This window comes from Rissa tridactyla, chromosome 13, assembly GCF_028500815.1.
Source record: "Rissa tridactyla isolate bRisTri1 chromosome 13, bRisTri1.patW.cur.20221130, whole genome shotgun sequence".
Taxonomy (NCBI): Eukaryota; Metazoa; Chordata; class Aves; order Charadriiformes; family Laridae; genus Rissa; species Rissa tridactyla.
Genome location: NC_071478.1, coordinates 8,388,620 through 8,413,978, shown reverse-complemented (window position 1 = coordinate 8,413,978; position 25,359 = coordinate 8,388,620). Strand labels below are relative to the sequence as shown.

The window sequence follows — 25,359 nt, the reverse complement described above, 5'->3', positions numbered from 1 at the left end:
ACAGTACAGAATGAGACATAGTGAGGCAAAACTTGCTAAGAGGAATCCAAATATATCTCAATACTGACCATATTCAGAATATTACCTGATATTTGTACTGAAATAAAATCAGCAAAGAATAACGACAACAGAGCAGAGATAATAAATTCTCCATGGTCTATTTAAGGTTAAAACTACAGCTGAACTCAAATTCCTGTAAGATTTCAATCATAAGTTTTTCTTTGTTACTTTTTGTATTAAAAGGGACATATTCCATGCAGATTCAAAAAGTCTGTTCCTTCAGTGATGGCAAAATATCCTTCCAGACCCTTTGAGTAGTATTTGCTTGCTTCACACTTTGATCTCTTCATTTAACTATAAATAAATTACCACGATTGGAGGAAAATTAAAAGAAATGTGCATCAGATCCGAAAGTTGTACTGTTCCATGGAAAGAAGTCAAGTATTTCTGTTACAATCTGTGCCAAAAAGAAAAGATCTTGTTTTCAACTTTCTTCCTATGGTTGTCTTTTCCTTTCAATTACTTTCACGTTGTCAGAGATCTGAAGCCAGTTTTGGTTTTGCTAGCAAAAAAAAAAAGTGCATTTCCTTATAGCACATAGGGCATAAAACTCTCTCTCTTTCTTCAGAAACAGAGCTGAAGAGAGTTGCTAACTCCTTGCTTGTCCAGCTCACGTTTGCACCTCCATCCCAGATCTTTTTGGGTGGAGAGCAAGTCTGAGTGATGTCATGCTTTCTTCTCAAACTTTGTCCCATTCTGGTACTCTATTTATATCACGTTGCTGCTGTCTCTTTTCTGGGTCCTAACACCAGCCAGCTAGGAACAAGTGGAAACAAGTCAACGCGCTTCAGCAAACAGAGAGAAGATATTACTGTTCTCAGCGACCTGCACACTTAAAGAAGAATCAAAGCCAGAACAAGTGTTAATAATTCAAACATTTAAGAAAAATAAAACAGGCTTCAGATAGAAATTTTTGAAGGAAAGCTAAGATCTACTTGTTAAAATAACAGATTTTTTTTTTTAAAGGTCACACTTTTTTTAGACAGAAATACACTGATTTAAATCACATGGCACTCCAAAGAATTAATTTTACTACCATCCCCTGTCAAAAAGGGGAAACTGAGGCATTAGCTGTTTCACTGATTTGCTCAAAGTTGCACAACAAATCTAGTAAAAGAAATAGGAAGATACTTCTATAGTTGCCACTTTATTTTATAATAAAAAAAATTACACTTAAGTATTTTTATAAGAGCCTCCCCAATTATTCTCTGAACTACATCACAAATATTAACTACCACTTTTTATATAAGAGACAGACAGCAGCTAGAACTAGTTGATATTCTTCATTTAATCTGCTCCTCTATGGTAAAATCTTGTTTTCAGTTCCCTCCAACTTCTTTTTTGTTTCTGGTGAAATAAATCAAAAGAGTAATATTTTAAACTAAATTTGATAAGCTCTCTATCCCTGTTTGTCTCTCCACTACATTTCTGGATCAACCCCTTCTTTATCCTCACACAAGCCTTTTTAAGGTGATATAGCCAAGATCAGAACCTAAAAAATCAGAAGCAGACCATGCTAATATCTCAGCAAAATTCAAATTATTTTGTTTACCTTTTTGTCATGGTTTGGGCTTACCTCAAACAAAACCACTTTTCTTTTGCCAAAAGTTACGTCAATAGATTAGATCTGATTTTCAGCCCCAGATGCTTACTTGTGCAGCAAAGCATTCTCTGCCTAAAAATCAATGGATGCATATAGATACTGATCTATAGAAAAATGATCACGCATTCTTGTTTCCATGCATGCCGCGGTGCCTCTGTGACTTATATTCTGACCTTTAGTTATCCTTTCCTCCCACCCATCCATTCCGTGACTCTTGGCCCCATCTCTTCAGGTACCTGTATCAGCCGATTTTCACCTGGTTCCTTTTCTTAGCTCTACTCCTTCCAGTATTATCAGTCCTCTTACTGGTCTACTTCTTAATCACAGCTTCTGCACCAAACTCTTGGCTAGAGTTGATTAGAACTTTTGGGATGAAACAGTTTTCCACTGACACTTCATACAGAGATTATATAGGTGGAAGCCCAACAAGTTTGGTAGTAGCTGTGGCCCTGATTTACCCAGCTTGCTCCCCAGACGTATGCTGAACTCCCAAAGCTTCTGGTGGTGAATACCTCCTTACAGGTGACTGGTGTAGGTGGGACTCCAAGGTCTAAGGACTGAAGAGATCAAAATTAATTTTGGAAACCTTAAGATATTCATACTGCATGAATGCTTCAATGTTACCAGTTTAATATTACAAAATTTCAGTGTTGAAATGAAATGTGTATTTTATTTGTAGCCCTGATTTAGGACCTACAAAAAAATAATTTTAAAAATGTTGAATTTCAGTTCCTACAAAAATTTACCTTCCCACTTAGTTATAACCAGTCTGGACTTTTGCTTGTTTCCCTTTAGGATTTTTTTCAGACTCCTTACTTCATTACTCTTAGCCACAAACCCCTCTATATCCTGAAGGAAGAGGAGGAATTCTGTATAAACCCTAGAAATTCTGCATCATGTACTAACAAGTAGAGCCACCCTTACAAATAATAGAGAGCTGCAGCTAAAAATCCTGAGAAAAGCTAAAATGTAAGAAGAGAAAGACAGGAATTTGAAATATTTGCCAAGAGGGGCCTGTCAAGGGAAGGAATATGCTTACCAAAACAATTGTGAGAATCCAAGCAAACACGTTCACTGCCAAAAATTTTTGTGGAAACAGCAAATTGCAAGCAGACATTGGAGATTATTTGCAGAAACAAATTCTGAATTTATTCCTGTGATCCTCTGGAAACCTGATCTAGAAAATCACACTGCTCCCACCGCAGAGCAGAGGCAGCGCGTCTTGCATGCAGACCCGAGTAACTGACCCAATGCTCAGGACACTGACAATCACAGGGGATTGCCTTGGAGGACCTGCAGATGAAACAACACTCATTTGAAGTACTTGCCTGTCAATAAAAGCACAAAGGTCTGCAGGCACCGGGTAATCAGGGAGCCCATGCTAAGCCTGCAGAGAGGTTTCTCCCCAGTACAGCACTCCCACCCCGGGACCCTGGGAAGGGAGCAAGGAGGGAAAGACCTGGGACCCCCTGTTACAGAAATGGATGGGCCGTGGAAAGCCTGTAGATATTCTCTCCCACCTAAGCAGAGCGGGGAAGAGGCCAGCGGGCAGCTCGGACATTTGCTGACAGGTAGAATGAGTTCCCCAAACAGAACAGAATGCCTGATGATCTGCAGCAACAATCAGAGGCTTGCAATTAGCACTGGGAACTATATGCCCCAGGTTTCTCCCCCCCCGGCCCCTCACTTTCTTTTTTTTGGCAGAGGGTGATGTAGACTTTTTAAGGCAAAGGTTTAATGAAAAAGAAAGATCAATTGTTGTGACACACGTTGGTGAAGGTGGTTGCAACACATTCACAACAACATGAGCATGACCCATCATGCAATAATTAACTTTCAGTTTCAGCTTTCCTTGTTCATCTCACATTCATTCAGGATGATTATATTATTGAAACAGAAAAATTAGCAAATGCTGTAGCCAAAGTTACCAGGAAATGAAAAATAACCTGAAGTTAAAAGTCTTTATTGCTAACTGCATAAATATAAGCAGAGAAATCAATCCTTTAAATAATGTTTTACATTGCCGAAGACAAACAACCTCTAATACAGTTTTCTTCCTTTGTTTTCATTGGAATCATTAACTTCCCGCAAGAGAGCTGGTGCATAATTAGGATTGAAATGTTTTTAAAAACATCTTAGAAAGGAGTATTTTAAGAATAAATCTAACAGCTAGATTTTGTAAAACTTTTCTAATACCATAGTCTCTACTAAGACACCAGTAAATATTCTGGATTAAAATGACCCCCTGGTCAAACTATTTCTCTGCCAGTAATAGTTATTCACAAGGTGGTTACTGCTGATATATCACCACCTGTCTGCTTAAATTTGTAATTTTAGTGTTAACTTTTCTAGCTTGTCACAGACATGCAAAGTAAGTAGTTGTAGAACTGATTTTATTTAACTTCACTTACACAAAAAAAAAATCCACAAAAAACCCACCACAGTTTTGTAAACTAATTCAGCTGTCCTTTGCCACAGGGAACAGCCAGGGCAACTCTGCCAGCTCTCTTGGAACTATTCGGGAGTATGTAAGTGCAATTTGATTAGACTTGCACAGCTGCAAGGAACCAAAACAAGATCTTGTGAAAAACATACCACCTTCTCAATACACACCTGTGTACCAGCACAGTTATTTTTGTAATGAGTAGAAGTGGTGAGCCTATACCAAATGAGTTTTGGGGTTTTTAATTAATCATCACTTCTGTGATGAAAAAGTCATTCCTAAGCCTATGAAGTTGGCCTTGCACAGGACTATAGTAGTGCGAAGAACTTGCACTAGCTCTCAGACCAAGTTTGATATATTCACTACCAAGGCAGCACGTTGTTGCCTTGCAGAAACTCTTGCAGTGCTTACGCTCAACAGGAAGGTCAAAGACTTGGTGAACAGAGTCCTCTCCGTCTAGTTACTGTGCAAGGATGAAACACAATGAGGGACAGGGTGAAGAAGCTGTCCCTGCCAATAACTGCACTCCCAACATTTGATGGAAAAGCAACCTGTCTGGATTCTGCAGTCACCTTCCTAAACCTCAGCTGCTCCATTAGCCTTTTCCCTCCCTGTTATAAGGTTTAACTGGCTGCAACCAAAGCCACTTCACTGTAGTTTAAACATAAACACCCAGGACCAAGAGTTGAATTGACAGTAGTTTACAGACAAGAAAGGGAGCTTGGAACTCTGACTTCTTTCTGCTAGCTACATCTCACGTGTTCAAAGGCGGTGGGTATCAGTACCTGCAATGCAGTCTTAAAGCTGCCTCTTCCAGCATGCGGCTCATTCCAGCCTTTCAAAGGAGCCATGGCTGGGTCTACACCAGCTCTATCCCATTCACTGAAACTATGGCTTCTTCTCTGGTTTTTAAAAGAAGCTGTCCCCATGTCCTGACAGGCAGAGCCATCTTGCCTTTGGCAGCACTTAAAAACTTTGTAGTTTGAAGGGTTGGGTTTTGGTTTTCTTTTCCAACCACTCATTTCTTCTTTGAGCAAGGGAACTGAAAAGGATCATTAGAGGGAACTGACAGAAAACATTTTTCTCAAAGTAGTTTGTATGTAGGTAATGCCTTTTAGCACTCTAGTTAACTAGCTCTCATTTTTATAGTGTGGGAAATTTATGTTATAAATGAAAGTTTATAAGAGGCAAAAAACATGCGATTTGAAGAGAACTGTTCACCCAGGTGAACTGTTTTTCTAGAACAAAATACTACACATTGGTTAATATTTTGATTAGTGATTACAGTACATTTATTGTATTCTCACAAGTTTTGCTTATTTAAAACAGCTACTACTATTGAAGCAGCTTCTGTCAATCTTAGCAAATCTCAGGCATTGAACAACTACACACCCCTTTTAATTGTTATCCCTTACACAACGCACATCAGGGCTGTACTTAACTACCAGTGAAAATCTAGTCTACAATAAATTTTATTTAAACTGAAAACATGCATAGCCTCCTGTGCTTTCATAACTCAAGAATCTGCAACTGTAAAAGCAGGTTGGTTTTTTTTCATTCTTATTTTGAAAACTGTTTGTGTTTATTCTTGTGCACATGCCTCATCTTATGTTACTGTATAAGCTCTCCATAGACAGTGTTTGCTACAGTCCCTGTAACACTCTTTAAATGGTAAGCCATCCACTGAACTGTGGATGCCTATAAATGAATGAGTTTGAAGTACATTGTACCAATTTTCTCAGAATATTAAAAAAACACCAACATTTAAATCTCTGGTCCGTTTTCTTTTAGCACTTTCCCAACCAAACAGCTAGAAAATTTAACATAAGGGGTTTTTTTGGTCTGTAACTTTTCTTTAGGACTGCAAAAATGGGCCAGCAGCATCAGTTGCTTCTCTTTACATTGAAACTTTGAAATTAATAAGTCATGTGAATGGGCATTTTTATTAGAAAAGAAGGCTGTGCAGTTGACATTAAGGATATGTTTTCATAACAACAAAAGTGTGGCTGTAGCCCTTATAGTACCAGAAATACTATTGTGGGTGGCACAGGCCAGCAAACATGATCTATTATGTCCAAGGATCCAATCAGTTTTGATTGCTACGTTATGCCAAAGCTTGCTACAGCTTCAGTTCTATTGCTCTTCCTGCAATACTCCATACATTATTGAGCTACAAAACTCAAATACTTATTTTTGCATTTAGAACTAATATAAAATTCAATTTGATTTCATATCCACCTTAAGTAATCTATTAGAAAGATGTTGGGTTGGTTTTTTATTGTCATTGTTTTGTGGGGTTTTTTTTAAATCAGAAATTAACGCACAGGCCTGAAGTTCCCTGGAAAAGCCATCATTTCTAAGGTTCATTCACTGTCTAGACCAATAACAGTCTCTTCTGGGTCTCAAACTTAGATGCAGCTATCAAAATAGTAAACATGAATGGATGTTCGTGTTTACTATACTATGTTCATGTTTACTACAGTCATAACTGTATTACTGTGTTCTGTATTTAAACACAAATAACTCATTACATAAATGCAGGTTAAGAAACAGATGACTACACAGGCTGTTCTTGAGGGGAAAAAAATTGGCGTGTTTAGCGGTGGTCACCAGCAGAACAGGAGTCAAGAGTGACAAATCAGGAAGTACAGAGGGATTTGGTCATATGAAAAGAACGTGTGAAAAGAATCAGATCTGGATTTCACATTCATTGCAGAGGAGTAAGAGGTAACAAGGTTTGGCATTAGTGTAGAACACATTGCAGGAGGGAAGGACAGAGGGCTGTGCAGTTTCCATTATTGGATGTCTTGAAACAGGCTGGACAAACACTTGTCAGGGATACTATGAAAACAGTCAGTCTTACCTTTGCAGCAGGAGAATAAGATAAATTAGTTCTTTTGATCCATTCCAACTGTATTTTGCCACGATTCTGTGACTTATGAGATCATTGATTTATTTCTATGTTCTCCTTTTTCATTTTTTCCTCATAGTTAAACAATATTAATTTTGGCTAGTATCAACACTAAGAGTTTCAATGCAAATCCTGAAATATAATAAATTTGAATTTCCAATACATAGCAAAAAATATCCAAACAAAACCCCTCGAGGCATTATAAAGAACAATTTTAAGTTAAAAAAAAAACAATAAAAGCAAGACTTTCTTGACCTCATGGGAAAGGATTATGTATAAAGATTTTGTACAGGCTATATAAACCAGTACTGCCTTTGAAAGAATGCATGATATGGGAGGGACATAGAAGTTTTACTAGCATGAGAAAGTTATAAATACATACAGATTTTATTAGCATCTGTATTACTGTGATTAACGGTAGGATGATTCTTGACAGAGTGCAGCTTCTCAGAGTTGTGGCCTTCAAAAGCACAAAAAATGCTGAATGAGCAGCTATCATGTGTGATGGAGCAAGCTACTTCATGAGGACTTAACTGGGCCCCCATCTCTGGTAGGAATCCACCTGCACAAAGATAGCTGCAAATGAGCAACTCAAATGCTTCTTAGATCAGCAAAGGACCACAAAAGCTATGAAAAAAGCTTCATAGGTAGAAGAATTTCAGGCACCACAATTCTTTTTGGACAATGCTATCTAACAAAAGACAATCAAAGCGTGGCAGTGGCCATTGCATGTCTCCGGTCCCTAGGGCATATCAAGTCGTAAATGAAACTTTGTCAAAGTTAGTGAGAAAGTAGACCACACTCCTGAAAATAGTGCATGAAGTTTTCTTTTAGTTGATTATACTGAAAAGGACAAACTGAACAGTTCAGACTGAAGAAAGAGCAAACAAGCAAAAATCCTGGAGCTAATTCAACAAGGCTAACACTATTACAGAAAAAATATTTTTCTAATTAAGAAAATGAGAAGTGGCTGGTTGATGCCAGAAAACAAAAATACAGCATTTTGGCAACACAATATAGGCCAAATCAGATGAAAATACTTTTATCATGCTATATATGCAATGTTAAGCTGCTATAATTTATATATTCTTTCTGAAAACATTAAGAGCCTAATGACTCAAAGACCAAGCAGGTGAATAACATCATACAATAAATTATACATTCAAGTTTTCTTTGGATGAGGTCCCACTTGCTAATTAATAGTCATTAGATGACTCTTTTTATTGTTTACTTACTGCATCATCCTGACTTTTTTTTTTTGTATTGCGGTAGTGACTTGAACATCTCACTCCATACACTGAAGAAATCATTTGATTTTTGTGAAAATCCCAAAGATTTAATTTAATCAAATCTTTGATTATCTGAGCCTTAACGTCAAGCTTACATAAAATTGGATAATTGTATAAATAAAACGTTATAGAAATTTTATGTAAGCCAAATCTTATTTGCCAAAATGCCCCGGCCTGTAACTACAAGTTTTGGGTATCGTTCAGGCAGTTATATTTTCTTAATTACAGAATTATTTCACCATGATAGAGTTTTGCCTTTAGAATTTGTGTCAGTTTTTCTCTGACAGACTTACTTAGTTCTCTCTTGCTCTGCTGGGTAAAAGCAACTCCATGAAAGTTTCATTGAACTGCTTCGTGAAACAAGTTTACTAGCACAAATGGAGAACATACCCAGAAGCCAATCTGCAAATTACTTCTCAGTAAGAACATCTGAGCCTATTATAGATATACATATTAAAGACTTTTAATTCTATGGGGAACAGCAAAGTTCCTGTCTTTTGTAGTTTCTTTCTTTAGATCGAAGTGTCAAAAGCAATGAGAGGGTGGGGACAGAAATGAGAGCACTGGCTAAAATGTTGGCAGCAGCTTCCAAATCTGTGCTTTTATTAAGATCTGAAGAGTCATCAAATCTGAAATGCAACCCAGTAATTTAAAAGCATGAAAACCAAATTCCAGAATTAAGATCCAGACTAAGCCCCACAGTTTCAGGTACCAGTCTTGCAGTTTTAGCTCTCCATCAATAGAAGAGGGCTAATACAAAAGCCGAACCTTAGCATAAGTTCTCTTCCATGCACTCTTGACCACTGTGACTGCTGTAAGTCTGTTCCTCACTGTAATGCTTAATAACCTGACTAGAGAAATCACTTACATCTGTTGACTGCAACAGCCATCCCAAGGATCCTAAAAATCACAGGACACACCCTGGAATCATAGAGCTAGCTAAAAGCTTAACATATTTTCAAAACAATAAACAAAAGAAAAAGTCACATTTGTTTCTGCCACTGTTCTTAATGCATACTGCAGAAAAGCAGGCTAAAATAAAATCAATCATTCAAAATGTGATTTTGACTATGAAAATGGATGATACAGAGACAAAAAAAATCCCCTTTTTCTACAGGATTTCTCAATCTCACAGTGATTTTCATAGGCTCCTTAAATAACTGTCATTTTCACGTCACTTGCAGGTAAAGGTGACTGATGTGACCTTCTTCAGATCCTTTTTAATTAGTTAGAAATACTGATTTTTCAAGAGATTATTTTAAGTGTTTCCTTGCTTTCTCTTGGGCTCTAAGCCTTTTTTAGCCTATGCAAAGTCAGCTGGGGTGAAGAACAGGAGACAGACTCAAAGAAATACCGACCGTATCAACATTCACAATAAAAGCGTTATTAAAGGGGATAAAAGCGTTAGCCCTCTGCTAGCAGTAAACAAGTAGTGGCAAGTATCCACTCAGAGGCCAACAGCAACTAAAATACAAATAAATTTTGAAAGCGTAACTAACCCAAGCAGATAGCATTATTTTCTTCTATCATTTTTACAAATACAGATGAGTAGGTTTTATATCTATATGTTTCCATTTTCATTTATTCCGCAAGGCTGATATAGAATATTTACATGAAAAATAGGAGTATCATTTCACATGTTGTACTGAAGCTTCCAGGTCAGAACATGGTCATATTTGTACAAGGCACTATATACACACGTACCAAGAGGACAGCACCTAGCCTATAACCAAAACACTTCAAGGGCACTTGCAGAAGTAGTCAACTGCAGAAACTGAAAGGAGTAATAAAACACGCAATAGAAAAATGCTTGCCCCAGGGTGTAAGTCTTTCAAACTGCAGCACAGAATATGTTACATGCCTAGATCATATTTATCCTTTACATGTTACTGAAAGTCCCTGCTGTTTACTGAAGTAATGCCTGATCTGGAAAAATCCAAGTTATTCACCTACAACGAAGTGGCAAAACACTGCCTAACTAAAGTAATCTTCCAAGTTGCAGGGTGTTAAGATAGATTGTTTCAGGCAGCTTTCATTTAAATCACAGAAGTTCTAGCAAAGTCAACTGTCATGTGCACAAAGATTAGTATGGAACAAAGTCAATTATTTTCAGTTAGGTCTATTTCTTCTCTTGAAAGCTTTTATCTATGGTATCCTGTCAGCACCACCTAAAGTGCTTTTCAGCAAAGCACAGGTGCATGATCAGCCTCTCATGTGTGGGTACAGGGAGCTCTTGCAACATTTTGGATACCAAGCTGCTCTTATCTTAAGTTCTCTGTGGTGGAGAACCATCTAGTGAAGTTCTCAGTCGCCAGGAGAGTTTGAGTTCCCCTCCCTCTCCAGCCTGCATCATTCTTTCCCCCTACTGCTTTCCTCTATTTGGTTTGATATTTAATAGCAACTTCTATTAAGTACAATTGCTACTAATTAGTTATGCTTTGGAATGTTGCATTAATCACTATCACGTTATTAGCATACGAGCACTTCGCTAAGATGCTAAAAGAAAATTGGTTCCGTTTTACCTCAAACCAGGACAGTTCTCTAGTCATAATTTACATCTCTCCACCTATTCTCCATACCTTTTCTGGTTGCTCAACTTGTATGCATGCTTTCGTCTTCCTGCTTATGAGTTCCCTCATGTTCCTTCTCGCAGGCTCATCCCTTTACAAGAGAGGTGTCATCTCACTGCCTCAGGCAACATTTTGCTTGTTGCTTCATCTTATTGACAGTCTAGGCTACACTTCTGAAGATGCCACATTAGCTTTATGCCACACTGCCCAGGCTTCTCCTGTGCTGCCATGAGTTCCAAGTACCATGTCAGCTAGGGATGTGCCTGTGTAGAGAGTCAGAATTGCTTATTCCACCCTCTGAACCAGGGTCCTCAACTGGAAAAGCACAGATGTAGTTTATCACCTATGAAATATGCAAAGTGCATTTGAGGAACTTGTTAAAGTTGGCATTCACCAGCATAATTAGCTAAAACTGTCACAGAGCAGTTATTCCAGCCATCCTAATTTCAAATCTGAAAGTCTGAGTGGAGAAACATCTTCCTCCCTTATTTACATCTCTCTACAGGAAAATAGGAACTGTAATACTCAGGACACTGATCCTTCAAGCTTTCTGTTCATTTCACTACTCATACAGTACCTTGACTACAAGGTCAAACCATGAATTACATGACACAGTGCTGTACTGGGTAAGACTGCTGCATATTCCTCACCAGATTTTTGTTCTGCATCAAGGTTAGGTGATAGCACTTAATGTATTTTTTCCCCCGGCAAAGTTATACGTTAATTCAATGTCAGTTATCAAGATGCTGACCGGTTCCACATAGTAAACTCCTATTTATTTATTTTTTTTAACCTAAATTTGCTGAAGAGCAAGACAAAGTTATAAAGTACATGATGGCAGTGCCTAGGCTTTGCTATGCTAACAGCATTAGGATGACACACTTAGTGGATATAACTTAGAGAAAAAATAACCCTATTAGAAGTCTAATTATATTTACCTTATTTTGCAACAAACAGGAATATTGTAGAAAAAATAACTCTTACCTGTTTTAAATTTTTTATCAACTAGCACCTGCTACTGCACGTGCAGTATAGCCGTTTCCTACTATGAGTAAACCTAAAATCATGCACGCTGCTTCCTTCTTGAAGACACGACTCTCGTGCAACCCCAGCAGGCGTATTTCAGTCCAACAGCCTCTCCCGGGAGCCCAGCCGCCCCAGCGCGGGCGGTGTGCCCCACCGCGTGGCTGAAACTGGTACCACAAAAGCAGTCATTTTATCTCCCATCGGGGAAGTTTCATTCAAGCCTGGAATTAACCCGTTTCTCAGATGCTACACAGTCTGCTTTCTAGCAAGAGAAAAGAATTGTGCAGTAACTGCTCAGTCTCCGTAACAAAGATTTTTTGTAAGCTGTATCAGACTTGTTCAGCTAAGGAGCTAAGAACTCCTGTTTCACCTGGTTTACGCCTCACATACCTAGCAACAACTTCTGCAGTTCTGACTGGCAGATGATATGTGTCAAACAGCTCTTTTATACACGATCCTCAAGGAATTACTGTAGTCATCTACTATAGTTTGAATTAAGTTTTAGAACTAGGTATCAATTCAGGTATTCAAGTGAAACAAAACATCCAGACATAAATAAGAAATAAAAATACTAGATCCAAAATGAAAAATTAATGAATAATGTCAGAAAATGCAGACAGTGATTTCGTGTTTACTATGACCCACCTTTTTATTTATAAATGGAACAAACCTCTTTGGCTTGAGCTATTTCCCTAAATACTTGCCCTGTGAACCCAACCTGAGATCTGGAAGTTTTAGCACCTTTTTTTAATTATTATTTTATGGTGTAATCCATCAAAAAAGCCCAACAGGGAAGTTAACTTTCTTTTATACTCTCAGTATAAGCAACACACACGTTGCTTCCCTCCAGCACTATTTTCAAGTCACCAATATATGAAAAAGTCATCAGCAAGTTACCACTGGTTTTGTGTAGTGAAAAGCTTATCTCGCAGCAGCAATAGGAGTTGGTATTACAACTGGGAAATCAGACTGCAGTGCTGGCTCATGCAAGCTAACTCTCACCTGAAAAAGAAGGTCAAAGCAAACAAGAACCATTTATATTAGTCACTTGATTTGCTGTCTTTAGCTTAACACTTTGTACAGAAGACTTAAATAGCTGTATAAAGAAAAGATCCTGATGCTTCAGAGTGTAATCAGTGATTTTGTCACTTAGACAATCGTAACAGGAAGAGTACTAGTTAAGTACAACCTTATGAGCTTCCTGTTTATGACTATCTACTTCACACTTTCAGAGATTTTGTTTTAGCTGCCCTTTTCAGACTTTATTAATAAAGTGGCAACTAAGAGTAAACTAAGCTAGTTGCCTCCTAGTAACCTTTATCAATGAAATGCAATTTTGAATGCTTGCATTAAACATTAAAACCATGACTTCAGAAATAGTGGCTCAAACATTAAAACTTTTGGTAGTGTTACATAAAATATGAAATTCTGTTTACAACATTATTTGGGGAAATTTGTACTCATCTTTTCAATTTCTTTCCCCTCAAGCGAGTAATAGAAATATGGGAATCTGATTCTTTTTGTCATAGAATTCCAGAATCACAGCAAGACAGACATCAACTACAACTACTCAAAATAAAATTTTGAAAAAATAAAATAAAAATCAGAGAACCTGTACTGAACTAGTGCTCTAATGTGAGCATTGGCCCATTTCAGGGATGTAGCTTGTAGCATACTAAAATTTTGGGGAAGTGTAATCCACTTACTGAACCACCTGTTCACTTTGTGAACTAGAAGAGAATTACCCACACAACCCAATTAGAAGTATTTGTCTTGTACACAGAAATCTGCAACCTAAGAAGATTCAGGCCCTGTGCTATATAGCATTGGTATAAATAACATGCCTTATGTTTCAACAGTCCTACAATTATTCAATAACTAGATCTCTAAAGAGGCTATGGTTTGGCTCATTAGCAAAGTCCCAATAAATCTGTTAAACAGGTTATCATATTAAGCCTTCCTTTCAAGCACAAAATTCCTCCAAGTTTAGTATTACATTGTTTGTCAGGCAGGCAAGTGAGCTCTAAAACAGGAAGAGGAATCAGGTTTTTTTTGCCAGAAAGGCAATCGCTTGCACCACACAAACAGTTACACAGAAGCCAGAGGGCAATGAGGACTCAGAATCACTACAGCAGTGTTATGACCTGGGTGTTCTCTGAAAAAGCTACTGGCCCAGAACAGCATAATCATTCATTTTCTCACAAGTCTCCAGCTGAAAGCATTTCCTCAATTTTGGCCACTTGCAGAGATCATCAAGCATTAGAAGGCACATGCAAGGAAGAACTCTTTCGTGGGATGCTCATATAGCAGCTTGTGCCAGGAAAAAGATTCTTAAAGGCAGAGTTCATCTCAGCACAAAAAAAAAAAAAAAAGAAGAAATCAACACACACACACACACCAGCAGCCTATAAATTAATGCACCTATGTGAAAACAAACTGATCAAAGCAGCAGGAGATTTAACTTTTCAGTTACTTCTAAGACATTGCTATCAATCCTGGTTTAAAAGGGACAAATCAACTGTTGCCAAGACATGGGTGAGAAAGTGATTAGTACTACCAATCCAGGTCTGGAAAACTACTGGCTTCAATCAAATCATGTATTTGTTCCAGAAGGTGAAGGCAGAAGAACAATTTGTCTCAGCACTGTCTTCTCCACTAGTTCAGACTAAGACAACTATATTAACAACACAACAGAACCACTTCTAAAGGAAGGAGATGTTAATGAGGCATAAGAGAGGCAGACTTCACTTCTCTGCAGCAACTGGAAATCTGTATGCCAAGTAGGTTGTTCTCCAATGTTCTGAAACAAGATTTTGTTGAAATCCTGAGAGATCCAAGGGCAACCCTAGCTTTCCTAAGGAGGCCTTTAACACTCCTTCATTGAAAGGTTCAGTAATAAGTAGCAAAACTATTTTGCACATGCACTAGTTTTCCAACAACTCTTCTAATACAACCCTCTGGGCTTGGACACGGAAAAACTCAAGAGCTTTAGCACGGAACTAGGAACAGTAAATGCCCCAGCACCTCTTCCTGCTTTTGAAAGTTAAAGCTCAGCATGGTCTGTAATGACAAGTTACTAAAAATGAATCTGAAACCAGAGATCTTAGTGTGGGAGAACTCACCAAATGGTGTGCAAGAAACAAAAGAACTCCTACAATTAATCTGATCTAACCATACAGCAGTCAGGCAATTAGAACCAAGCATGTATTGCAATAAAGGATTTCAGTCTCATCAATTCAGTCCTAATAATACTAGAGCTCTCACACCGACTGATGTGACTATTTAGTACAGACGTACTTAAAATGCAAGTTTTATTTTCCTCATTACTTGACTAAATAGATAAAGTTATTTTGCCTAAACCAAACTAGTGAAAAGCTTCTTGGAAGTTAAGGAACTTCAACTCAGGAATCTGCAAATGCATATTAAGGACACCTGCATTATTTATAATGAAAATTAACAGGGACTAAATGTGACAAGCAAAGTATAATACTGCAACAAGCAGACTTAATTCCACTCCCAAAACATTTCAGGTTGAAGAGATTACTTTACAGCAGAACTAGTATTACTGCCTACTTCAGAGATTAAGGTTTTGTGGACTTAGAACACTGAAGACTACAAAACAACACTCATAGCATAGTCTTTCTTTCACTTTCCATAATCTCTTCAGCTCTTCTGTAGGAATTCATACCAAGGCTAGTACCTGTGCACAGCAGGCAAGTTGTGAAGATAACACCATACACACACTATAGAACACCACAAATATAACTTCAGTGCTGCTGTTTTTTCTTCTTAGTACATATCACTACTATAGAACTACTGAAGTTTTCTAAATCAATTTGTGTTTAACTAGTGCATTTTCAGAAGTGAGACAGCTTGAAGACAAAAAGCTACTACACTTAGTAAAGCAGTAGCAGACAGCCAAGCGAGCAATATCAACCAAGATATACACAGGTAAATTAGTGAACACTACTGGCAAGAACCTACAATACAAAGTTAGAGCAAGATGATGCAGCAAGATTCAATGGAATGTTAAGTGGGAGTTTGTCTTTTTACAAATTAAGTGTATGACATTCCTTATTTTTGTTAATGAGCATCAAGTCCTAAATACAACTCAGCTTTTCATTAACTAGCTATGAAAAAGGGAAAAAACCCACACACCCCATGCTACAATTCTAACTTCCCCTAACTTTAAAATGATTCCTTTACACAGCATTGCAGAATAATCACAGTCCATGCTTTTTGCTGCCATGTACCAGAATAGTTGAATAGTATTCAAGTATTCAAATATTCAAGTAGGAGTTACATACACAAACATGCAAATTAAAAGGAATAAATGAAATGCTCCACTTTATTAAGAAACCAAAAATACAAAACTGAAGAGTTCAAGGCTTCATGTACTCAAACACTACTGAAAAATGGTATCTTAGTTTTGTTTACTAGCAGTACTAATATTGACCAAGATTAATCTCTACAAGATAGTGTTAAAAGTTGACATTTTCCACCATTTGTGCTGTAATAAGCTAGAGTTTCAAATTAAGAACTTGGTGCAGTTACAGTAGTCTAGATATTTTGTTTTGTAGCCAAGAGCTTTTTAGCTCAAACTACAGCTGTTTTCTAGTTAGTGAAGTTTAAGATGCTTAGAGAGAATTTGTTTAATCAGCTATAGTTCTACTGAATGATGTTCCATGCAAAGATACAGCTTTAGAGTCACCTAACGGACCTAGATGCCATTTGGTTTTGGCTACTAAAAATACAGAGCTCTGTGAAGGCATATTGTACTAAAAGTCAGAGAGTTGAGACTGCATCTAATGGTAGCATATGCAAGCTGAACTACACACTTTTCTCTCAAGACACCCTGCAAACCACAAACATTCCCTCTGCATGGGAATGTTGATCCAGTCACACTTACCAGTCCAGTGTTCTCTGCTTTAGTTTAACCTGGCAGTTAGTTCAGCTTTCCTCAGGTGCTTTAATTATACGCTTCAGGAAATCAAGGGAAGGTTAACTGTTAGCTCTGATTTAGCAAGAGAAGCATAACATGAGAAGCAGAAGGGAAGAGGAGAACAGAGAATGAGAAAGGCAGTAGACAATCAAGTATTAGCCTCAACTGAAGAGCAAAAGACACTTTGAAGAGTTTTCCTAACAATGCATGAAAGTTCACTTGCTTAGAGATACTTGAAATACAACTTTATTATCTAAACAAAAAAGAATGAGAATGACAGAAACAAGATTTACCACTTAACACTCTGATGTGACTGCAGCAGTCTTATATTTGAAACTCAAAAGGGGAAGTAATTGCAGTCCAAAAAACAGCTAAATATGCAGGTCCAAAATATGAAGTTTTTTGTTTTGGTTTTTTTTTCATTTTGTTTTTTGTTTTTTTGTTTTTTTTAAACTGCCACATTCACTCCGAAGCCCATTCATCTCTTTCAGCATCCCAAAGATTAAGCACATGTTCTGCTCAGCTAGATAATAAAGTGGCAAACACGCTGCACCACTGACATCACAGGACAGTTGCCTATAAAACTAGACTTCTGACGCTGGGCTCCAGCTTCATCCCTCACAGGTCATCATCTTCATCTGGCAGTGCAGTAGTTTGAGCAATCTGGAATAAAGAAGTTACACTTAAGAGCCATTCTTTAGTTATTTGCCCCAAGAGTCCAAACACTAGTTACCTGTTCATCATTTGACCTTTGCGCCCTTTCTCGCTTACCTGTAAGTCTTGCTCATACTGTGCTGCCAGTGCTGGGTCCATAACAACTTCAGGCGGTGCAAGAGCAGGCATGGCAACAAACTCCAAGTTAGGATCTCCAATTAGCTTTCTAGCAAGCCAGAGGAAAGGCTTCTCAAAGTTGTAGTTACTCTTAGCTGAAATGTCATAATACTGCAAAAAAGTACATATTATACATTACTAAAAAAGAGACACCTCTAACTGGTATTTAGGGCAAAGATTAACATGCACATTATTTCTCCACTTCTACCTCTGTACTCTTTTTGACCACATGACTTCTGCTTATGCTTTCAGAAACAGTTATGATCTAAGTGTCTAGAAATGTACAATTTCAGTCAAGTAGGCAAAAACCAATAAATGAAGAGTATACAGTCTGATCAAAGATGTAGCTTTCAAGAAGCAATAGTGCATCTTTCTCCTGTGACTTCATCTACTTTAGTCTCACTTCTGTGTCATCTGATAAGATTCTGAGAAGTAAAAGCCAAATGTACACACACTACTTTTTTTAAGAACTTATCAGAGCTTCTGCTCAAGACCAGTGACGATCATCTTTATCATCACTTCCCCCTTCCCTGAAGTTAGGGTCAGGCAGCCAACAGAATGTGAAGTTGAAATGTTATAGCCTGTACTGACAAAGGCAGAACAGTTGATTACTGCACAAAACACAATTGCAGTCAACAGGCCCAACAAGTTCCATTCCTACAAACTCATGCCAACATACCTGGAGATTCTTCTTCCTGTGGAAGACAATGGATTTTGCCTTGACTTTTCTGTCCTTAATATCCACTTTGTTGCCACACAACACTATAGGGATGTTTTCACATACTCGTACCAGATCTCTGTGCCAGTTAGGTACATTCTTGTAAGTAACTCTTGATGTTACATCAAACATTATTATGGCACACTGAGCTGCAAGAAAAGAATAGTCAAAATTTACATCAGGAAAGTAAGCACTTGCTTATAAGATGGAGAGAAGAGGTACCCCTAGAAATCCCACGTTAGGGTTAAGTGTTTGCATTAACTTCTCCCTCTCAGCTTTGCAGTTCTGAGATACCACATTCTGTTAACAAGGTCAACACAAGTCCATAGAACTCAGCCCACAGCCACATCACCTCACATCTTTAGCGCCCAATCTTAAACACCAGCTAATTTGATCAATGCAACTGCCCCACTCAGTAACATGGTGTTAAATTATATGAAAACATACAAGGATTACAAAAGCTAATTTCTGTCAAATATTTGTGTAAATCAAAGTTGACTAACACCTATTTAACTAATCTCAGCCATCCTATTGAGGCTTTCAGGTAAGTTGAGAGCTTGTAGTCCACATCTCAGGATACCCTTGTCCAGAACAGTTTTTCAAAGAACGGAGGGCCTTTACTCAATGCTGATACTCCTAAAGAAAAAGCAATAATGTCAAAATCTAATAATCCCTTGCAAAATTTTAAAGATATGCAGGTGACTGAAGTACACAAAGAACTCAGCCTGGCCAAGCAGAATTTAAGGGACACTACCAATACTTCTTTAGAAAGACAACTAGACTCTGGCATGGAGATGTACAACTTCATCATCGTATCGAAACCTTTACAGTTTGTGTGCTTCAAGTCCTTGCCTCAGCACAGTACATTAATATAGATGTAAATGTGTACTAACTGAAGCACATACTTTCACCTCTTAAACACTGAATTTCATCAGCAATATCTTGTTGTTTAACATGTACCATTACTCTTAATACCAAAACCTGTAATAGCACACTGAATCTTAGCATACAGTCTTAGAACATTCCCACATCAGCACAAGTTGCTCAGCAAAGGAAATTATCACAACTAGATTAAGAGTTTGAAGACCCAGAAGCCAGCTCATCACTGCAAGCAGTACTGACAGCTTTCAAAATGGCCAATGGGAACAGAATTAAGGATTGAACTGTTAAGTAGTAGAGAGTATTCCCACATATAGACACATCTTACCTTGGATGTAGTAGCCATCTCGCAGGCCACCAAATTTTTCTTGGCCAGCTGTGTCCCATACATTAAATTTAATAGGGCCTCTGTTAGTATGGAACACCAGAGGATGAACTTCAACACCCAGCGTCGCTACAGTAATAAGAAAAAGCAGCACACTTAGCAAGTCATGAATTGCACTTCTAATTGTAACATAGTAAGTCTCAAATGTTTCTTCAGACATACCTACATACTTCTTTTCAAATTCACCAGTCAAATGACGTTTTACAAATGTTGTTTTACCAGTGCCACCATCACCAACCAGGACAAGCTGTTGACAGATAGACAAAAAAGTCAGAGCAGTATCTTTCCAGAGACATTTATTGGTCATTTTAGTGTAAATACTAGTTATTACTACAAAGACCTTAGTCCTACAAGATACTTTAAAGAAAAGCTTGAACTCCCCATGAAGTGACTCGCTGTCCTGGAACCCCATTCGTTACGCCTACCATTCTAAAACTCTAGTCAGACTTATCTAGTTCTATAGCTGAAACCGACAATGCACTGTGAATAGGGGTCTACTAAATTACAAGTGACTGAATTAAGAATATTTGGGGTTTTCAACCTGAATGTGACCATATTTAGAGAGGAACTCATTTAAGCACCCGAACTGGAGAAACCCACCATAATGTTACAAACAAAAAAGCAAACAAAAAACCAAACACCTGCTCTACTAAGAACTGGATTACTCTAGACAAGTATCATAAGAAACACTAACAACAACCTTTCATGAAGCAGTCTGAAGGAATTCTGGCTGTTATGATAACAAAAGCCACACACAAAACACCAGAAAATTCTGTTCTGAAGCATTTTAACTTTTTTTTTCCCCTAAACAATTAATACAAAACAGAAAACGGACTAGTCTAATTCACTCTAAGGACTTTTTGCTATGAACTTTACCTCTGAAATTAAAAATCATTCTATATGCAAATCATCACTAAAATTTATTACACTAAACTACAAATAGCATCAGATTGGCACAGTGCAAGACTATCTTTTTGTACAAGTTACACATAATATTACAATAAACTAACTGCACCGTTAAGAAAAGACTAGCACTTCGAAACCAAACCTACCATCCACGTTGACACTCGAGTCTCTCGTGCTACTTCTCTACGGAAGGAAAAAAAAAAAGAAACAAAAAATCCCTAAACCACTCCCTTACCTTAAACTGCACTTGGGGCTCTCCTTGGGCGGCCATGCTGGGTCTGCAGGGGAAATGGAAGCATGTGAGCTCACAACAGGCGAGCTGATTCAAGGCCCAGCCGGAAGAGGCCGGCCGTCCTTTTCGGTTCCCGGACGCCTCCCAGGGTGCCTGTTCTCCGCGCCACTCGCCGCCGCCGGCGGAGCCCCCCCAGCCCGCCCCCCCTCCCCCCGCCACTCCGGCCCACGTGGTCCCGGGCCCCCTCACGGGGCACGAAGCGACGCCACCTCTCCCCGCATGCGGCGGGAGCGCGCGGTAATGGCGGCGGCACCTCCCCGCCCACCCCCGGAGCCCCGTAACGGTAGGCTGCCGCCGCCGCACCCCTTCGCCTTTCTGGCCCGGAGGAAGCAAGGCAGAGCCGCGGCCTCCGGCGGACACCTCAGTGGAGGCCGACCCCCGCCTCCCTCCTCCCCAGCCCGCCCGGAGCAGGACGCCACCGCTCCAGAGGGCTCACCTGCTCTTTAGGAGAGCCTGGCGCGAGTCCCCCGGGGCTCCCGGGTAGAGCCTCCCCCTGGCCGGGCCTCAGCCCACCCCCCCCCCCCCAACCCCACCAACGGGCCTACCGACTCTCCCCGCCATCGGCCACCATGACTGAGCAGCGCGCGCCGCCTCCCCTCCCCCGCCGGTCAGGCCGTTGGAGGCCCCACTCCGCTCCGCTCCCCCTCCCTGAATTCACCCGCCCTTTTACCCGGGCCGGAGCGCAGCGCGGCTCCGGCCCCTTCAGCTCCCCCGCTCCAAGGCGTGGGGGGAGAACGGACGCCGCACAGGCCAAGCGCCACAGCTGCAACGCTCGCTCGGGCCCAGCCTCGCGGCAACCCAACCCACCTCCTCCCGCCACGCCTCGGCGGGAGCTAACGGTGACCGCCATCCCCACCGTTCACGCTTCACGCAGCAGCCACGCAACCCCCCCATCCGCTCCTGGAAGGCGGAGAAGGGTGCCCCGGCCCCGTTACCTCTCCCGAGGCGTCTCTCCGCGTCGCTCCCCTCAGTGACTGGGCGCTAGGAAGATGGCGGAAGCGCGGTTCAAATACCCGGAGAGCGACGCCGCGCGGCCACGGGGAGGGGGAGGGGCCGCCCATCACGTGGTCAGCGGCGGGCGGGAGAGAGGCTGCTGGGCGCGAGAGTGGTCGGACGTTGCTGGGCCGCTGGCGGCGGCTCTGAGGGCATCCGGCCTCCTCCGCCGCGGGTCCTGGCCTCTGCTGGCCGCCTCGAGGGGTCTATCTTCCGCCGGCCCCAGGTCCGCGTACCTGCCGGGTGTTCGAGGCCGGACCGAATGCGCGGTTCTAAGTGGCACCGTCTGCCGTAAGGCCCGAGGTTTGCTGGTGAAGGTCGAGGCAGAGCCTCTGGGCTAGGCTGAGCTGCGCGGGGAGCTCGGCAGTCTCTCTGTTTAATCATTAAAATCGCATCAGAAAGTGTTCTAGTTAGCTGATGATGCTCCTTCTGCAGACAAAGTTTAAAAATTGTGTGTAGTTACTTTGAAAACCTATTGAACTGCCTCCAGCACGGTTTAATAGTCTTCAAAAGCAGCAGGAGAATTTAATTGAACAGCTTTCAGGTAAAAGTGGCTGTGTTCAAAAGGACTTTCCTTAAATGTACCTTATGACCATTCTTTTCAGTTCTTCATACAAACTGATTTGCGTTCACTAGAGAGTGCATTAATGAAAATAAAACTTGTTTTGGAAGCCCTGGATTTACAGTGTTTTCTCTAAGATCTCAAGTCCAAACTTCAGCGGAACAAAGTTATTCAAAAATTGACTTTCAAAGAACCTAGGTGTTTTGCATAGGTCTATAAATACCAAGTTCATGGGATCACACTGATTTTTAAGGTCTTTGATTTTTTCACTCCAGTATGCTTCAAACAGCTTTCATGAGGTTTGCATGCTGCACCCCATGATCAGAATAAATGCATGATTTCTTAAAATATCTCTGGATTGAATTAACACAGAGAATATTTCATGGCAGGTGATGTATACAAACACAGCTTACTTCTTCTATGGCAATGTACACAGCAAGTTTTACAAGAGTGATTGCATTCTGCTGTAATTTTTGCTTATTTGATAGCGTAATGCAAATCCAAATGTTGCACAAGATTTTCTGTGTTGGAAAAATCACTGGCTTGTTGAACTTGCTTTCACTTTTTTGGACTAGTTGGGTTTGTGGGTTTTTAAACATTTTTGCTGATGGCCTCTAGGTGTCAGAAAGGATATTTTTCAGAATATGTAACTCAAATTTGTCTCAGCACAATGCTATCTTTATAAAACCCTTGTGAATCCCACCTCTCTTCTTGACAAATAGGCATGCATTTATAAATAGGAGCCCATAAACCCACATTAGTGCAGTTTGGCAGTTTTTAAGAATTTAAACACTTCCAGGGGAAAAAAAGCAATCTGTAACTGTTTACAGAACACTCAGTGTACTTTAGAAACTTCTCAATATTGTTACAAATTCATTAGTAAACCACTTTTGTCCTGAAAACAAAATGGTAATGCTATCTAATACGTTATTTTGGAATAATTAAAATAGATTTCTAATAAAAAAGTCCCCTATCATAGCATTTGAGTGCCTGGCAAATATTTATGTTTTTGTTACTAAGGTAAGTTACTATGTGGAATGTATTTTTTATCACCTGTTTTATCATCATGTGTAAGTGTTCAGTTCAGAAGATCCACAAAACATCTCCATTCAGCAGAGGCAACAATAAACTTCCAAGCACTCATCAGCAGTGTTAGATCACTATCTAAAAGATTAGAGTCAATAAGATATCACCAGGTAATCAGCAGAATAATTACTTTTAAAAGATCTTTACATTTCCTATATCTTGACTCAGGTCACCTGTGAAGAAACTTAGCAACTCACTGATGCAGATAAATGCACAAAGTAAAAGGCAGCCCTTAATAACCAAGTGAAGATGCAAATGAGGAACAGTACAAAAGGTCGTCCTGGAGATAAACACAGTCATAGTGCTAAACAGCACGTTTGAATGTGACTGCTGTATTAGTAGGAAGCAAAATAATTTTGCAAACTGTAAATGAAGGCAACAATATGTCCAGGCAAGCAATGAAAAGGAATGTAATTGTACTTCCCAGTTAAAGCCGTGATTGCGGAAATGTCTCTGGAACATGAGCTCAGGCAGGAATGGAGGTCTGCACGCCGGTGTTCAAGGCAACACAGGAAATTACACTGAAAGATCTGAAGAGGAAATTAGTCACTTTCAGCATGGATAGGTAACATGGATCCTACAGTAGCAAAATTCAAGCAGAATATGTATTCAAAAGACAAACTTTATTCATTTTTTCACCAGGTAAAACATGTCTGACTCTAGGTTTAATTAAGAGACTACCCTTCTGGAAGAGAAGCACTTACTAGGTCAATGATGAAGGGCAGATGTAGATCTAAATTTTTTCAGAAAACAAAAAGTCAGCAATTTACTGTCATTAAAGTGGCATACATTGCTAATTCAGGACCTTTAAATTCCTGATCCATCACGGGAATAAAATTCTTTGACTCTGTGAGGAAAATTATGCATTGGATTATTATGTTCAGTATCCAAAAGTAACATTTTTAGAATTTACAGTTGCTGAACATGTGGTCTAGAAGATAAGTCTATATATGATAGAACTGAGATACTAATAATTACAGGTAATTGACTATAGTCTTAAGGAGTACTTTTTGGCACACACCTAAGAACACAATACCACTGAGGACTCTCTGCCTCCCGTAGTATGTGCATGCTCTATTTCCTAGAAAGCCCCAGGCCTTTAAGACACACCTGTTGTTGTACAGATTTAGGACTTTGCCAAAGTTTTGGTGTTTTTACTAGAGCCCTGAACATCACTAAACAGGCAACATGTGTTAACACGTTTTAGTTGAAGAGCTGAAGCCAGTCAATGGGGCTTCAGAGCAGAGGATGGGATGGGAGTGTGCAGCTTTGTCATGGTTTCCGGTGGCGATACAGGTGGCTCTCGGCCATTCCAAGGGCGAACAGCAGACTGCACGCCATGGCTTAGTGCTGTGAGACAGGACAGGGAAGTGCCTATGGCCTGTGAGAAGCAGAAGTGCCAGCAAAGAGAGGATGCCACCCGTGCGCTTTTTGGACTAAACATGAATTACATTAAGTCTGGTTGCAGCCTGTCCACACCAGAGAAAAATTAAATAAAATTCAACTAAAAAATAAACATATCACAATTTTTTTACAACTCTTTCTCTCACGACAGCCTCCCCAAACTGTGAGTGTAATAATTTCTCGTTGGACACGGCTCCCTCGGGGCAGGGGTTCCCTCACGGGTACCTGTGGTACCCTTCAGCCTCCTCGGCTCTCCAGCGCTCCCTCTGGCGAAGCGCCCTCAAACACGTCCGTGGCCACACACTGCTCAGCCATACCTTCCCGCACGCTGCTTCGCCAAGCTCAGCGCGGCCGCCCGCTCCCTCACGGCCTCTCCCGCGCCGCCGCCGCCGGCAAGCGGGGGAATTACCTCAGCAGGGCGGCACCGCCGCGCCCGCCCCAACCGCCGGCCTCGCCGTG

General features: G+C 40.1%; 2 protein-coding genes across 3 annotated transcripts in view; both read right to left on the bottom strand.

Annotated features, from left to right (window-relative positions):
* ADGRD1 (adhesion G protein-coupled receptor D1) overlaps positions 1–16,091 on the bottom strand; it is a 170,326-nt gene extending 154,235 nt beyond the window's left edge. The window contains exons 1-5 of one of the 2 annotated variants that reach the window (XM_054219357.1): positions 7,400–16,091; positions 6,970–7,149; positions 4,892–5,148; positions 2,703–2,956; positions 86–2,220 (exon numbers count right to left, since the gene is read on the bottom strand). In XM_054219357.1, the coding sequence (XP_054075332.1) occupies positions 86–154 (69 nt within the window). In that variant the 5' untranslated portion in view covers positions 155–2,220; positions 2,703–2,956; positions 4,892–5,148; positions 6,970–7,149; positions 7,400–16,091. Of the gene's footprint in view, positions 1–85; positions 2,221–2,702; positions 2,957–4,891; positions 5,149–6,969 lie in introns of both variants that reach the window. The other variant, XM_054219356.1, reaches the window with a different exon arrangement.
* Positions 16,092–16,232: 141 nt separating this feature from the next.
* On the bottom strand, positions 16,233–21,942 carry RAN (RAN, member RAS oncogene family). Its single transcript, XM_054219359.1, has 7 exons — positions 21,791–21,942; positions 20,799–20,841; positions 19,820–19,904; positions 19,601–19,726; positions 18,355–18,542; positions 17,616–17,786; positions 16,233–17,507 (listed from the first exon to the last, which is right to left on the bottom strand). The coding sequence occupies exons 2-7, from the start codon at positions 20,832–20,834 to the stop codon at positions 17,463–17,465; spliced, it is 651 nt and encodes a 216-aa protein (XP_054075334.1). The 5' UTR covers positions 20,835–20,841; positions 21,791–21,942; the 3' UTR covers positions 16,233–17,462.
* Positions 21,943–25,359: the final 3,417 nt, after the last annotated feature.